The sequence below is a fragment of the Eublepharis macularius genome, chromosome 2, assembly GCF_028583425.1.
Source record: "Eublepharis macularius isolate TG4126 chromosome 2, MPM_Emac_v1.0, whole genome shotgun sequence".
Classification (NCBI taxonomy): domain Eukaryota; kingdom Metazoa; phylum Chordata; class Lepidosauria; order Squamata; family Eublepharidae; genus Eublepharis; species Eublepharis macularius.
The window spans coordinates 68187965-68205102 of NC_072791.1; the positions used below are offsets into that span (position 1 = coordinate 68187965).

Below are 17138 nucleotides of genomic sequence, written 5' to 3' on the forward strand. Positions count from 1 at the left end.
ACAAACCAAACAAACCAGTTCATGAACCAGGCAAGCGTGAAAGTTCGTGGTTCGTGAAATGTGATGAACCATGAACCACATGGTTCGGATTTTTCCCAGTTCATGCCCATCTCTAGTGCACATCTCTTTTTTACAGATAATCATGCCTCGGCTATAAAAGTTTATATCACCACCACATAGTGTCTACCACACTGTAACCTGAGAGCTACTTGGTACCATTCTGGGAATTCTCTTTATTAGATTTGCCACTACCTCTGCTATTTTGCCACTACCTCTGCTTGCACATATATGGAACGAAAACTGTTTTTAAAAGGAGAATTCATTCATGACTTCTGTCTTTGGGTACTTGAGCTTCTGTCAACAGGAGGCTTGTGACACCTTAATGATTAACATTTATTGCAGCATAAGCTTTTGCAGACAATAGCCCACTTCTTCAGATGCAATGACTGAATGCCCACTAGGTAGACATTTTATGCAGGGGGATGAGGAGAGAACTGCAGGATCAGGAGACCATGAAAAGAAGTATAGGGCAAAATGCAAATATGTAAAATTCAAATCTAATAAAGAGAATGGTTCAGAGACCATTCACTAATTACACTGAGCTAGCAAACAACTGCCCTGTCCTGAATGGCCCAGGTGAGCCCAATCTCTTCAGATTGTGGAAGCTGAGCAGGATCAGCTGTGGTTAGTACTTGGATAGGAGACCACCAAGGAAGATCAGGTTTGCTATGCAGAGGCAGGCAATGGCAAACCACCTTTGTTAGTCTCTTGCCTTGAAAACCCAAGGGGTTAACCATCAATTAGCTATGATTTGTTTGCACTTTACACACACAGAGCTAACAACTATAATGTGTGTGTGTGGGGAGAGGTTGTCAATGGCAGCATATGCTACTGTTTTCTGCTAAGAATTCTGTATATGGTCAGTGAGGGAATAGATGACTTGAAAGTGCTTTGAGTTTCGATGATCATAACTTTAGTCAGAGTTATTGACTAATTGAAAGAGCTTAGAAAGAGAGTTTGATAAGAGTACCCCATCACGTAGCATGGCTTCAATGATGAGCCCCCACAGATCAGTAAATGATATACTATAGCCATCTTGATGCCGCTGTTTTAGTTCTTTTAGATAATATTTCAGACGTTCTGGGGCAAAAGAGGCAAGGAACTTGTTTTTTTTCACATGCTTTCGGGCATCAGTGATTAGCTCCTCTAGATTCTTATTTGACCAGTTAGCATCATCATACAACTTTGACATTGTCCTGGAAAGAAACACAATAAGGACAAACTTGGATTCCAAACTGATGTAATATGAAGCACAGATGTTTTGAGATTTGCTATCATTGTTTTACTTTATTGTGACCATGTTCTGAGTTCTATACTTTGAAGTTTGTATAAATCTCACCGAGAGCACTGGTTCCCTCAGGACACCCACTGAAATAATTTTCCAAAGATTGAAAGTCATCCATATTTGCCAAAGGAAAGTTTTAATTAAGGACCACTGAATTGGGGGGTTCTAAAACTAGTCGAACTGTCACAATTTGAGGTATCTCAGGTTGAGGATGTGCAGCAGGGGAACTCAGGAACAACCCAAAAGAGGGTTCACTTTAGTTAGCAGGAGTGTCAGGACCCCCCCCCCCCCCGCAAGCCAGACCCAGGAACAGACATTTCATTGGATGATCAGGACAAATGAGAGACTGCCAGGGTAGAGATTTGATCAGGAAGCTTAGGGGTATTTGACATCACTGAACTCCCTCCAGACTCAGAGCTTCTGGAGTCTGAGGTTTCCACTCAAAGACCTGCACCTGAAGTCTCAGATCTTGATGGAGCTGCCAGTACTCCAGACTCCAGGGCAGCCAACCCCCAACCTCATAAGATCAGATTCCGAACCAGCAATCCTTCATGTTCTCCCCCCTCCTAGTAGAAGTAGTAGAGATAGCAAGTCTGTGAGGAGGCAGCTCAACAGCAATGAAGCTCCAGGCTAGCAGACCGTGTTCCAGCTACTGAGCCAGATCACTGCCTCATATAGCTCATATAGTGCATCCCAGCAGTGAGTCTTGGTTAAACCTTGGCTGGAGGAAGTCCAGGAAGAGGTGGGGCTTCTCTGTCTTTAGATTATTTAAGTCCCGGGCTAAGCAGAGAACCTTGCTGATTCAACCATTTCACATGCAACTTCACATAGCACTTCAGTGCTAACTATGATCCTGGACTTTAGCTGTGCCCTGACCTCAGAATTCTTTGAATGACAAGACACAGCTTCCTGTTACCTTTGTTCATGAAGCCTGAAGATTGATTCAAGTCAAAGACAGAACAAGGAGGAGGGAAAGGAACAGGGATGCGAGGTACTCTTACCCTCCCAGTGGGAGGGCGGGTACCCAGTTCTCACCTTCTCTGTGCCCCACATGTGCATGCAAAGCTTGCACATGCTCCTGTGCCTGTGTGATGACTTCAGTTTTGGTGATAGCTCTTTTGGGCAACGTTATACTTTGTAAACTGCTCTGGGTGGGTGTTAAATTGTCCTGAAGGGCGGTATGTAAATCAAATGTTATTATTATTACATGTGCACAGTGGGCCGATTTGAGCCTCAAACGGGCCCAATGGCCCATTTGGGGCCCATATCAGCCCTCTACAAAGTGCAGGAGTGTCCTTGGGGCGGTGTGATGACATCACTCCTGGGAAGTGATGTCATCATGCCGCCTCTGGAGCATGTCTGGGAGGCCTGTTCCCATGCATCCACCCACCAGCCAGGTGAGTGGTCATGGGTGGCAGAGGGTGGGAGTGGAGGATCCCCTGCTATCTCCGGGTGACTGGTAACCCTAGAAAAGAAAGACTGGGCACTAAGGGCACCTAAAAGGCAGGCAAGGCCAAAAACTGCCACTATCGGCCTCCTCAGGGGTAAAGGCTGTTTCAGGACTAGAGACCTCTTTGGGACTAAAGACGTTCTGATGTGTAAGCTGTGAGAACCTGGGAAGGGTGCGGTAGGAGGAACAAAAGTCCAAAGCAGGAGAAAAGTAGGGATGCTAACTCCAGTTTAGGGAATGTCTTCGAGTGCAGTGCCTGGAAAAGGCAGAGCTCCACGGGGATATGTTGCCACAGATTATGCCTTCTGAAGCTGCTATTTCCTCTGGGGCAACTGATCTCTATAGCCTGGAGACTAGTTGCAATTCCAGGAAAACTCAAACACCCCTCCCCCAAAGGTTAGTATCCCTAGAAGACAGAAGAATAGGAGAGGCAGCCATTAGACAAGGGAAGTAAGCTGGACAGCTGGCAAGGCCTTGGTTTTTGGAGGTCAGAAGGGACTGGGCCCTCCTATGGCCTAGGAAGGAAACATGGAGCAGAGCCTGGCACGCCAGCATCAAGCTGATGTGCTTACATCACTTCTGGTAAAAAAATGGAACAAGGTGGATGCTCTAGCATTTTCCACTTTTTACCAGAAGTGATGTAAGCATGCTGGTGTGACAGGCCTGTCATTTCCTCCTGCTGGAGCCTGAGGTGTTAGTTGGCACAAGACAGGAGTCCTGGCATCCCCATCTGGAGTGGTGGCATTCCTGGACAGGAAAACAGCAAGTTACTCTCAGGGGGCTTTCTTATCATAAGCTCCATAGCAAATGTGCCATGGCTGCAGGCAGCATTTAGGGAATCCTGGGAACAGGCTCCAGGCCTTTATGGAGACAAGGGGAGGGAATAAGGAGCTGAGGACCTATAGGTTGTAAGTGAACATTTGAACCTGGGGTTCTGTTCTGAACCAGAATAAAATTTGGGAGGGAGGATTTTGAGGGCTTTCCTTCTATGTAAAGCATATAGCATAGGTTGATTCAAACAAAGCCGATCTGAAGGGGAAAGTAAAACATCTGCAAATAGGGTTGCCAGCCTCCAGGTAGTGGCTGGAGATCTCCTGGAATTACAGCTGGTCTCCAGGCCACAGAGATCAATTCACCTGGAGAAAATGGCTACTTTGGGGGGTAGACTCTATGGAATTATGTCATGCCAAGGTCCTTTCCCTTCCCAAAACCCACTTTCTCCAAGTTTCTCCAGGTTTCACCCCCCCCCCCCCCAGATCTCCAGGAATTTCTCAACTTGGAGCTGGCAACCCTATCTGCAAAGGATCACCAGAAAGTCTGATTTCAGCAAAATTCTTTTCTGATTCTAAATATCAGTTGGACTAAAAGAACAAAAGCCATTGACTGCATCTTAACTACGGATATAAAAACCAAGCAACAGCCTCTATCATGAAAAATCAAGAGGATTGCATGAGACTTTTTCTTCTCATTTCCTTACCATGTTGTACCAGATAAGCCAGTGAGGTATGAAACACAGTCCAAAATATCCAACTGCTGGATAGTCAGCATATGGGCATACATTGATGTTAAGGCTCTTATCCCTCCACCAGTAGTCATAATTGCCACTATGGGAACCTGTTTTAACAAACACACAAAAAAAGCATAACATCTGTTTGGATGAACAGATCAGAACAAGATCTGTGCAACAAGACAAGAAAAGTTGGAAATCAACTACTCCTGGCTGTCATGCACAAATGCAGGCACATTGGTTAAATCCTTCCTGTTGATTCATATTGTGGTCATATAGGGCTCAGCTCACAGAAAACAAAGCCCTGGCTCTGCAGAGTACCAACAAATAATGCACTCGCTAAGGAGAAGAGTTTTGAACAGTAAAGAAGGCTGTGCCATGAAGCATGGCAACGTCCTAGGCAGCAGAAACTCAGGTTCAAATCTTCACTCAGCCTTGGAGAGTCACTCTCATCATATCCTAATTCATAAGTTTATTTTAAGGATAAAAAATGAGGAGGGCAGAAGAGAACCATATATATTAACATGATTGCCTTGGAGGAAAACTGGGACTATAATGTGCAAGGCAGATGTCTCTCTCACCTCATCATCCTGCAAATCTTCTTCAAGGTGAAGAACTCTTTTCAAAGCATTAGCAGCAACTTTTTTCCGTTTTTGCAGAAATTCCTGCTCTTCAGGACAGAGATCAAAACTCAAGCGAACATCTAGGCCTGCTGTGCTGTAACAGACAAATATAGCATGCATCACAGTTTGTGGATGTATATTGAGTAAGGGGATCAACAACACTAGAGATGGGAACGAACCGAAATACGAATCAAAGTTTGTGACAAACCAGGCCAGTTCGTGGTTCACAAACAGACGGTTCATCAGAGCCCATTTTTGATGAACTGCCATGAACTTTAGGCTGGTTCATTTGGTTCGTTTTTTGGTTCGTCACTGCAGACAGCCTGGTGCCAATCAATCAGTTTCCTAAGCAACAGGGGATGGACTTCCTGCAGACTTTCTGCTGACCTGGAAGTGGCCATCTGCTGGCCCAGAAGTGATCTTCTGCTGGCCCGGAAGTGACAATTTGCTGACCTAGATGTGACATTTTCACGAATCAAATGAACCAGTTCGTGAACCAGGGCAGCTTCATGAAAGTTCATGGTTCGTGGTTTGTGAAATGCGATGAACCACGAATTGCACAGGTTCGTGCCCATCTCTAATTTTTTTTCTAGGCTGATCTGTTCATCCGTTTTTTCTGGTTCGTGCCCATCTCTAATCAACACCTCAAAAAATTTTTTTTAAAGGCAGCATTTCTCACCACCTGTGAGTGAGGCATGCAGTATGCAGACTGGTTCATTGTTTTGTGTAGAGCCTTGAATTAAGCAATATGGGTAGAGCTTCCTTTTGAAAACAGGCTGATCCTTATCGGTGTGTGTGTGTGTGTGGGGGGGTGGCTCCTCAGACACAGAAACAGATCTTGCATAATGCAGCTATGGGCCAGACATGACATGCAGATACTCATGTCTACCAATTCACATCTAAATTCTTGGTGAAGGGGGATAAATCCTGCCTCTTCATCTTATTGTACTGTGGTAGCATTTAGCACTTTTCTTCCAGCCTGGGTTATTTGTAATATTGGAGTTGGGTTGGAAATAAGGTCCTGAATGAAATGTAGAGTTGCAATGTAAGATGGGATGGAGGGAAGGGTTGCTTCCCTTGTTAAAAATAGCCACATCCACTTTAGATGTGGATGGAAGGATATGTGCATAAATATGTAAATCCCTCATGATATCCAGTTTGGCCATATATAACAATGCTGTCCTCTGGAACAAATAACAGGTGATTCTAAAACATTATAGTTTCATTCTTATGAGATTATACAGAGCAGTATGAAAAACTGTGACAAATCCTACTCACAAGCATGTGAGAACTTATTAAGTGCCTCTACAAGGCAAGCAGCCTGAAAAAAAAGCACAGTACTGCCAGTGTACTACAATCCAAAATTCAAGTGATCACAGCATAGACAGCACAGCAGAACTAAGCAGACTTAGGCCCTTTCCACATATCCTTAAAGGGATGGCCCACTCACTGAATGCTGGTGGCTTTCCCCCTTGATTCCAGACATCTCTGTTTTAAAAACAATTGCAGGCTATTTGGCTTCTGTTTTTTGGCATCTTTCTGGGACCGTGGGAAAGTGTGCTCCCAGAAAAGGTGCTGAAAGAAAGGAAGCCAAACAGCCTGCAATTGTTTTGAAAAACAGAGATGTCTGGAGCAAGGGGGAAAGCCGCCAGCATTTGGTGAGTGGCCATCCCTTTAAGGACATTTGAAAAGGGCCTTACAGTGAAATCCTAAGCAGAGTTACTCCAGTCTAAGCCCAATGAAATCAATGTGCTTAGACTGGAGTAACTGCTTAGGATTTCACTGTTAAAGACTACAGTTTAAGAAGCACAGAGAATAAAAATGCTAATCTATGCTATGATTCTGCCTATATTTTCTCTTGAAATATATTAACCTGAAGGTTTCCAAGTTGTTCAGCCAAAATCATATGCAAAAGTTGAAGATAAATTTTCTCAGACTCTTATGCCCCAAAATTAGGTTCCTAAAATCTAACCTGCAAAAAGCCAAGTTGTTTAATGTAGTAAAGATGCAGAAAAAGGCACATCTTTTGCCCTGAAAAAAGTGAAAGTACTATGAGCCGATCTGTTCACAAGTTACAGTGAATGCACCTACAATCTGTGTACAGTGCACACTAGCTTTTTCTTTATATGTGCACTGAGTAATGCTGTAACAATCAGTGCAAGTAGAGCTGAACATAAATTTTAAACCCCACATTTATCCAGGTACCAGACCCTGACTTCATTTGCCAAAATGAACACGTCGGCAATTTACAAACAGATGTATGCTCATATATGCTAGATGTATATTCACTATAACATGTGAACAAGACTTATAACTATATAAATATTCAATCTTACCATTGCTTTGTTTTGAAGTGTAAATCAAAGTCTGTGTCCTGCAGATAAAGAATGTACACATCACAAATTCTGACATAATTTCAAGTGGGTAGGAGTGTCCTACTTGTATCTAATGAAGAGAGTTTAGATTCTCGAAAGCTTATACCCTGAAAACCTTCCTAATCTTCCTCCATGTGCCAGCAGTTCTCCAATAGATTTTCTATATTTCACAAGGACTATAGCTATCCTTGCTCCTTGTTCCCTTTGCCTGAAGTGCCTCCTAGAACACCTATACAATGCCATCTCTGTCACTTTCTTTAAAGCTCTCTTCCAAAGCAATATTTTCTGTAAAATCTAAATATTTTCCCTTAGTCTGCTTGATCTATTCAAGCGAAGTCTCAAGCTAAGCTGGAATGAAAGTATATTCTTGCCTTATCCTCCCTTTTGTCCCCCCCCGCCCCGCATGTTTGTTAGCATTCTTATACCAGATTTAAAATTGTAAGTTTCATGCGGCAGGAACTTGTCTCCTTATACTCTGGGGCATAAGATGAAAACATATTTTAACTATGGTTAGTTTGTGAAACCAGAATTCAGTTCATTGGCAATCAATCAAATCCTAGTTTGCCTCAACAATTACTATTTAATCACTTTCTCTCTGTTGCTTGAGAGGGCATTCCCAGAGAACAAGACAAGATTAAGGCAGGATTCACCTAGCATGTTTGCATTCAGACATCATGCAAAACCATAATTAAGATTTAGTGTGGTTAATAAACCAACATATCCTGGTTTCAGATCGTGGTGTGTATAACCCTAACTACAATGGAATGCAGTATCTGCACATTCAGACAATCATTAAATGGTTTAATTCATTATTTATTTATTAAGCCATGGTTTAATGGTTGACTCAACTAATAAATCAGAAAGTTTAGACCGAATATTGATAATCTTCAGTTTCTGGCATTCATAAAAACCTACATAATTCTAGCTTCAAGTCTGCAGTCTGGGACCCTAGTAATCATACTGATTTTTGGCAACCCTATGTGGGGACCCTATATAGATGGAAAGGTGACATTGAAATGTTTTAAACAAATAAAATAAATAAATATACAACAGTTGTAGTTTGGGTGTTACTACTGACAGTAGAAGAGGTATATGTAACGAAACAGATGCTCTATTACTAGGTAATGCCCTAACCCGCCAAGTCAGTGACTGGAGAAAGGTGGGCTAAAGGTGTCCAAAATAAATATAGTCTGCATGGGAGATAGTTTATGGTGCTTGACTTTTCCCCCTGCCTGAAAATGTGACATTAATACTTACGTCATTTATTACATCCTGATCAAACGGAAATGAATTTAAAGGCAAGGTGAGGCTTCTGTTCTTTTGCACATGTCCCTGGCATGACAGGCAAGCACCCTGAAATAAACAAGATTTTAAAAAAAATAAAAATGGATTACTTTTTAAATGACTCTGGTAATTAGAGACATGATGATTTTAATTCCTCTAGAATGTTACCATGCTCATTTACAACATACAAAGGCAGGAAGTGATCTCTTCTTAGGGAACAGAAACTCCAGTTCTGCTTGCTTGTGCTTAGCGTAGTGGAAGATGGTGGAATCTGTGAAGTGCAAGCAGGATCTACAGCACAATGAAAGGTTCTGGGTTTCTTCAAAGGATCCTTTCAGTGTGCATTTAACATCTTGTTCTAAAGAAAGAAAGCAGAATTTTAAAAAAAAAATTACACTAGCACTTATACTGGCACGACCCCAAACCAAAACCAAATCCAAACTCATTATTAATAAAATAAACATTCATTCCATCGGCATCAGTACATGTAGATTCAGTTGCACATTGTTTTTAAATTCACTGCTTTGAGTCTTGATGGAGAAACTTATGTAGAGATTTATGGATAAACCAATTCCAGTCCCAAACAAGGAAATGAACCACCACCCAAATAATTGTGATTATATTTTCTAGCCCAGTCTTTTTCAGAGGAGGCCACAGTGACATGAACAAGGTTCAAGTCCAGTAGCACCCTAAAGACCAGAAAGATTTTCCAGGGTAAGCGTTCAAGAATCAAGCTCTCTTTAGCACATATGAGTAAGAATTGAGATCTCTGATTCATCTTTAGCCCAGTCAGAAGATGGGAGGGGTTTTGCAAAGAAGTAAGATTGGATGTGAAAGTACAATGTGCGATGTAATTAGCTTGATTAGAGCAGGACTGGAAATGCAGAAAATTAGCATCTATAGCAAGAGAAGAACCCTATGCCCTGGAGGGTATATTTTTTTGAATTTGTGAATGAACTCAGTTCCAGCAATATTGTGTAATCTTACTTTGAAGTTTTTCTGTTGGAGGACTGCAACTCTTAGGTTAGCAATGGGATGTCCTGAAGATTAAAATGTTCTCTCATTGGTTTGGGGGTGTTGTGATTTTTAATGTCAGATTTATTCCCATTTATTGTTTTGCATAGGGGCTGACTTGCTTGCCCAGTCTAGAGTGGAAGGTCATGGTTGGCACTTGATGGCATATGGTTGGAAGCTGAACATGTGAATGCACTGGAGACAGTTGGGCTGGTGTTGTTAGGCCCAGTGATTGTGTTAGGGTGAATATGGGGACAAATTTGATATCTTGGTTTATTCTGGCCCTGGCCCTTGCAATAAATAACATTGATAAAATAACTTGCATTTAAAAAAAAATCCTAATATGTGTTATTGTGAGTGATAGTTTCAGGTAAGAAGCCATGTTGGTCTGCAGTAGAACAGCAGAATTTGAGTTCAGTGGCACCTTAGAAACCAACAAGTTTTTCAGGGTATAAGCTTTCAAAAGTCAAATCTCCCTTCTTCAGATACAGGATACTTCAGATATAGTGCATGAGAAGTTGCTTAAGCTTAGAGGGTTGTCTATAGGCAAGAAAAGGTTTGCCTCCCAATGCCTGTGAGAGAAGACTATCATTGTCCAGCATAGGTTGCAGGTCAATGATGATACTTTGAACTGGTTTGAGCTGAGAGCTGTACGTGACCATCAGTGGTACTCTGTTATTTCATTTGGGGCTATCTTGTAGAAGGTTGTCCCTTGATATTATTCTGGCTTTCTCAGTTTGATTTCTTACTACATCAGGGGGATATTGTAATTAAAATATCTGTTGTAGATCCCACATGTGAGAATATCTGTCTTAGGGCTTGGAACAGATGCAGCTGTAGTGTAGAACTTAGCTGTAAACGATGGATTATTTGGTAATTAGAGGTGTTTGGCAATCATTACATTTTTGGTATAAGGTGAATTTTATGCTTCCATCATGTATTTGTACAGTGGTGTCTAGAAAATGTATTTCTTGTGTGGATTGATTCATAGTTAGGTTGATAGTTGGGTGGAAGTTGTTAAAAGCCTGGTGAAATTTCTCCAGTGCTTCTATTCCATGAGTCCAGATGATAAAATGTCATCAATAAATCTCAAGTGTAACAGCAGTCTTCATGAGTGGGAGATGAGGATGCACTGCTCCAAGACAGCCATGAAAATGTTGGCATATTGTAGCTCCATATGAGTATTCTTAATGGCTTGTAGCCCATCTTTGTGGGAGATGTTGATGCATAGAGACGCAACATCAATTGTGGACAAAACAGTGTTACCTGGAAGATTACTTCATGCTTACACAAGGTGAGTTCTCCACACTCTGACTTTTTGGTCTCCCACCCCCCAGCAACTTAGTCTGACACAGGGTGTGGCCCCAAACCCAACTGGTGTACACTTGAATTTAGAAGGGGCTGGGATAACAGTATCCATGGCCCTAAAGGCTATTAATGAGTTTTAGAAAGGATTTTAAAGTTGAGCATACACAGAGCCAGTTAATAGTTAATACTGTTATCTCAGCCCAGTTCCAGTCTCAGCCTTCTAAATTCAAATGAGGCAAAGGTTGCGCAGCTAATTGCCTAGTCTACGGGAAGGGTCAAATGATAAACCATGTAAAGGGACGTGATGGTTAGTGCCTGGTTGTCATTTCTTTTGTTGTATGTTGTGACTGAACAACTTGGGCAGCCATTGATTCTATTTGTAGCGTAGGCTTGATATTATGAGGGGAAGAAGAAAGAAGAAGGCAGAGGGGGAGACCTCTGAGGGAAAAGGATCTCTGGACTGAATATTGTCCTATTACCCCTACACTCTGGCCTCTGCTTTCCTTTTTGTTAAACTCCAGCTGCCACAATAACAATAAAAAGGAAGGCACAAGATTTATTAACTGGGGAGTAGCAAGTAGCTTTGTGTAACCTATAATGGCCTTTTTGTGACCCTAATAGAATCATAGAATCATAGTGCTGGAAGGGACTTCCAGGCAGCAGCATAGCATGGGTTGCGAGTGCCTGGGGCAACTCCTGGCAGGGGTGGTGCCTGTGGCGTGCACGTGCACACAAAGCACACATGTGCTCCTGGGTCCCCACATGATAACATCACTTCCAGGAAGTGACAGCACTGTGCAGGGCGCAGCAGCCCCCTGCGAGCACTCCCCTGATTTGGGGCCACTTGCTTCCCCACCCCGTACCCCTCCACCGTAGCTGCTCACCTCCCCGGGAGTGCTCCCGCAATTCAGGGCAACTCACCTCCTCGCCCCTTACCGCTCTGCTGCAGCTGCTCACCGCAGTCACCTGCACCATTGCCACCCACTTGGTGCACTCCTTGGCTAGCAGCCACCAAAGGCCAGCTCGGCGCCCAGCAAGCCTGCCTCCCTGTTGGCACGGCAGGCAGCCAGGGTGGTGTGGGTGGCCTCCCAGCTCTCATGGACATGGCACAGGCTCTCCTCAGTGGCCGGTGCCCCCTAATAATTTTGCGCCTGGGGTGGCTGCCCCTCTAGCCCCTCCATGCTACACCACTACCTTCAGGGTCATCTAGTCTAACCCCCTGCACAGCGCAGGAAATTCACAACTACCCCCCCCCCCACACACACACAGTGACACTTGCTCCATGCTCAGAAGATGGCAAAACACCACCCTAGCCAAACTGGCCTGGAGAAAATTGCTTCTTGACCCCAAAGTGGAGATCGGCATTAACCTGGGCATGTAAGAAGGGTCCACGAGAACCAAGCACTGATGTAACCCTTCCTAAGCACTGAGGGATCACTCTAACTGTCAGGAAGTTCTTCCTAAGGTTTAGCCGAAAACTCTTTTGATTTAATTTCAACCTGTTGGATCTGGTCCAACCTTCTGGGGCAACGGAAAACAACTGCACCATCCTCTATATGACAGCTCTTCAAATGCTTGAAAATAGTTATCGTATCACCACTCAGTCATCTCCTCTGCAGGTGAAACATACTGAGCTCCTTCAACCTTTCCTCATAGGACTTGGTCTCCAGACCCCTCACCATCTTTGTGGCCCTCCTCTGGACATGTTCTAGCTTGTCTATATCCTTCTTGAATTGTGGTGCCCCAAACTGAACATAATACTCTAGGTGAGGTCTAACCTGAGCACAGTAGAGTGATACCATCATTTCTCATGATCTGGACACTATAATTCTATTGAAACAGCCCAAAATCACATTTGCCTTTTTAGATACCACATCACATTGCAGTGCTGACCCATGTTCAGTGTATGATCTACTAAGACCTCTCAATCCTTTTTGCACATACTACTGCCAATACAAGTCTCCCTCATCCTATAATTATGCATTTGCTTTTTCCTACCTACATGCAGAACTTTGTATTTATCTCTGCTGAAATTCATTTTGTTTGTTTTAGCCCAGTTTTCCACCCTGTTAATATCATCTTGTATCCTGACTCTGTCTTCTACTGTATTTTGCTACCTCTCCCAATTTAGTATCATCTACAAATTTAATAAGCATTCCCTCTATTCCTTCAACTAAATAATTTATAAAAATGTTGAACAGCCCAGGTCCCAGGACCGATACCTGAAGCACTCCACTTGTAATTCTTCTCCAAGAGGATAGGGAACCATTAACAAGCACTCTTTGGGTGCAATCTGTCCACCAATTACAGATCCATCTAACAGTAATAGGACCCAAACCTCATTTTACCAATTAGTTGACAAGGATATTATGTGGAACCTTAGTAATCACTGCCATCCTTTCTAAATGCTCAAGGACTGACAATTTGATGATTTGTCCCATAATTTTTCCTGGTATAGATGTCAAACGGATGGGTTGGTAGTTACCTGGATCCTCCTTTTCCCCCTTCTTGAAGACGGGGACAACATTTGCCCACCTCCAGTGTTCTGACACATTGCCTGTTCTCCAAGAATTCTCAAAAATAATGGACAGAGGCTCAAAAATTACATTGGTGAGTTCTTTTAGTACCCTTGGATGTAATTCATCTGGCCCTGAGGACTTAGTTTCATTTAAAGGAACTAGGTGTTTATGTACTACCCCTATGCCAATCCCAGGCTGTAACTCAGTTCCCTCATCATGTGTTCTGTTATTGCCATGTTGCGGACCATTTCCCTCACAGGAGAAGACTGAGGAAAATTAGAATTGAACAGTTCTGCCCTCTCTTCATTGCCTGTTACAATTTCACTTTCCTGTTCCTGCAATGGGCCTACCATTTTCTTGCTCTTTTTCTTACTTTGAATATAAGCAAAGAACCCTTTTTGTTGTTTTTAGCATCTCTTGCTTTACTGAACTTTAGCCTTTCTAACACTCTCCCTACAAGCACCGGTTATTTGTTTACATTTATCTTTAATAATAAGGCCCTCAAGGCTGGCGCCACCATTGAGGCGGTGAGGCGGCCGCCGTGGGCGCCGGGGCGCTGGAGGGGCTGCCGGGGGCGGAGGCGTGCACCACGGAGCTGGCGTGCCTGCCCCGCAGCTGCTTCAAGCCGGCCAGCTCCGCACTGCAGCCGCTGCTGCAAGCCCCCAGCTGGGCACAGCAGCCACGGGCCAGGCACGGCAGACGGCCGGGGCAGCATGCGGAGTGTGGGCAGCCTCCGCGCCCCACCCCAGCCACCCACCAACTAATGGGCCTGGCTTTGCTGCATGATGATGTCATAACGTGATGATGTCATCACGCAGTCCGGGGCGCGCACACGTGGAACTGGCCACAGGCACCAGAAACCCTGGTGCCGGCAGTAAAGGCCCTCCTTCTATTTCCTAAATGAGTCCTTTTATTTCTCAAATCCTTAGAAAGCTGTTTATGGAATCACCTTGGTGGCTTTAGACTCCTCCCATTTTTTCTTCTCATAGGAATTGGTTGTGATTGTGTCTTCAATATTTCTCCTTTAAGAAACTCTCACCCCTCTTCAACTCCCTTCTCCTTAAATATTTCTGACCATGGGATTCTACCCAGCATAACTTTCAGTTGATTAAAATTTGCTTTCCTGAAGTCCAACCTATATATATGACTACATACAGCTTTTCCCTTCCCCAAGACTGTAAATTCCAAAATGCATTCTGCATTTCCAAAATGCTATCTGGGGTGCCCACTACTTTAACCTTCTCAACTAGTTCTTCTCTGTTGGTGAGAATCAAGGCCAGGATAGCAGATCCTCTTGTTTCGCTCTCCACTTTCTGAAAAATGAAGTTGTCAGCAAGACAAGTCAGGAATGTATGTGATCTTTAATTTTTAGCAGAGCTAGACTTCCAACAGATATCTGGGTAATTGAAATCTCCCATGACCACTGTGCCTCTTTGAGAACTTTCTAATTGGTTCTAGGAGTATCTCATTCAAGTCCTCTGCCTGACTTGGTGGTCTATAGCAGACCCCCACCATAATATCACTTTTATTTCTTACTCCTTTTATTTTTACCCAGAGACTGAACTTCCATGCTCAGTTACATGCATTTCCTCACAAGTATATACCTCCTTTACATATAATACTACTCCTCCCCCTTCCTTATTTGTCTATCCCTTTTAAACAAGTTATATCCCTCAATCCTAGTATTCCAATTGTGAGTGTCATTCCACCAAGTTTCAGTAATGCCTATTATGTCATAGATCCAGAGGAGTTAGCTGCATTAGTTTGTAGTTGCAAAATAGTAAAAAGTCCAGTAGCACCTTTAAGACTAACCAACTTTATTGAGGAACAAGCTTTAAAGAACCACATACATCTGATGAAGAGAGCTGTTGGATGCATCTGATGAAGAGAGCTGTGGTTCTCGAAAGCTTATGCCTCAATAAAGTTGGTTAGTCTTAAAGGTGCTACTGGATTTTTACTGTTATAGTCCCCTTCCTGTGTTAGGACTTCGAGTTTCTCCTACTTGTTTCCCTTACATCGGAATCCATGGGTTATGTGCCTGAGATTTTCATTTCTGTACTTACTTGCGAGTTAATGTTTCCTAGCATAAGCGTCACTCCCCACAAATCTTTAGTGATTTCATCTTCAGTTTGAGACTTGAATTTTTGCCTCTCTCACCGATAGGATTTAGTTTAAAGCCCTCTCCTTATAAAGTTTGCAAGGCTCTTACCAAACACATTTTTCCTATGCTCATGAGGTGCAAACCATCTCTCAATTGAGCTTCATCTCAAAAACGTAAGCCATGGTCTAAAAATCCAACCGTTTTCTGATTACACCATCTATGTAGCCAGTCATTTATTTGCAGTATTCTTCTTTTGTTTTCTAAACCACAGCCTTCAAAAGGAAGAACTGATGAATATACAACCTGTATTACCAGGTCCTTCACCTTTTTGCCCAGAGCCACATAGTCTCTTTTAATGCATTCTGGGCTGTGCCAGGCAATATCATTTGTTCCTATATGGATCAGCAAGAAATGGTAATAACTTGTGGGGTTGATGAATCTGACTATCCTTTTTGTCACATCCTGGATGCGTGCACCTGGTAGACAGCATACCTCTCAAGACAACAAGTCCAGTCAGCACACTTTACCCTCTAGCCCTCTCAGTAGGAAATCCCCAATTCCCAGCACAGAAGCTCGAGTCCTCTAACCCACGGGGGGCTGAGAAATTTCCTTTAAGGTTCAAAGAGGCTGGGGGAATATCCCTTGATCCAGTGGTCCAGAATCAATATCTATGGGAAGATCCTGGAACTGATTGCTTAGCATCAGAGGCTCAGAATGTCTCCTGATTTTCCTGCTCCTGTAGGTTATATTCTTCCATGTGCCCACCACCTGTGTTGTTGTGCTCCTCCAAATCCTGAAATACCTTTTCCTCCTCCTCCTGTTGCTCTCTCAAGAGTGCTTCATGCGTTCTGTCCATGAACTCTTCACTTTCACTTATAAAATGGAGTGTGGACAAGCATGCCTCAAGTCCCCATATCTTCTCCTCCAACTTACACTCTTCACCACAGCTGAGAGGCTGACAGGCTTTGACTCAAGTACTAGGCCCCTCTTTTAAATTTTCAGAAAACCTGGCCCAGAATAGGGTTCCTAAGTCCTTATACCCTCTCGGCGGAAGGGGGGAGAGTTGGTACTTACTGGGAAACTCCCTTTTGTCCTTACGCAAAGCGCACACACTCCTGGTGCTGATGCGATGATGGCACTTCTGGAAGTGATGCTGTCGCTTCCAGAAATGATGTCATTGCATCTACCAGAAGTGTGCATGCCATGTGTGTTCCTGGGGTGCCTTCTGGTGGCAGGTGATCACCAGTGGCCTGAAACCTCCTTGCAGTTATCCAGTAACTGGTGGGCAAGTAGGTAAACTGCTAGGTGATTGCTTGTCACTGATGAGCACCTGGGATACCCACCACAGAACCAATACCAGAAAAGTTAGATTGTGGGTAGACCTTTTACAGGGTGCTTGTTTAAAAAGTTTCCTACCCTTCCCTGACCCCAAATTCCTAACTAGAAAGCCCCAAATAAAAAAGCCTATCTAAGCTTGCACTATCCACAGCCACTAAAATCCCTGTCCACAGGGAAATATATCAAACCTCCCTTTTAAAACTGAGGTGTTTCACCCCCTCTCATCCAGTGGAGCTTCAGGGGCTCTGATTGGCTAGCCAGTCTCGGGGGCTTG

General features: G+C 43.5%; 1 protein-coding gene across 1 annotated transcript in view; it reads right to left on the reverse strand.

The window, feature by feature from the left end:
- The window catches only part of LOC129323398 (cytosolic phospholipase A2 epsilon-like), a 96693-nt gene that overhangs the window by 27081 nt on the left and 52474 nt on the right, over window positions 1-17138 (reverse strand). Inside the window, exons 8-13 of the mRNA XM_054969931.1 lie at window positions 8773-8942; window positions 8558-8653; window positions 7262-7299; window positions 4884-5019; window positions 4273-4409; window positions 1031-1256 (exon numbers count right to left, since the gene is read on the reverse strand). Of these exons, the coding sequence (XP_054825906.1) occupies window positions 1031-1256; window positions 4273-4409; window positions 4884-5019; window positions 7262-7299; window positions 8558-8653; window positions 8773-8942 (803 nt within the window). The remainder of the gene's footprint in view (window positions 1-1030; window positions 1257-4272; window positions 4410-4883; window positions 5020-7261; window positions 7300-8557; window positions 8654-8772; window positions 8943-17138) is intronic.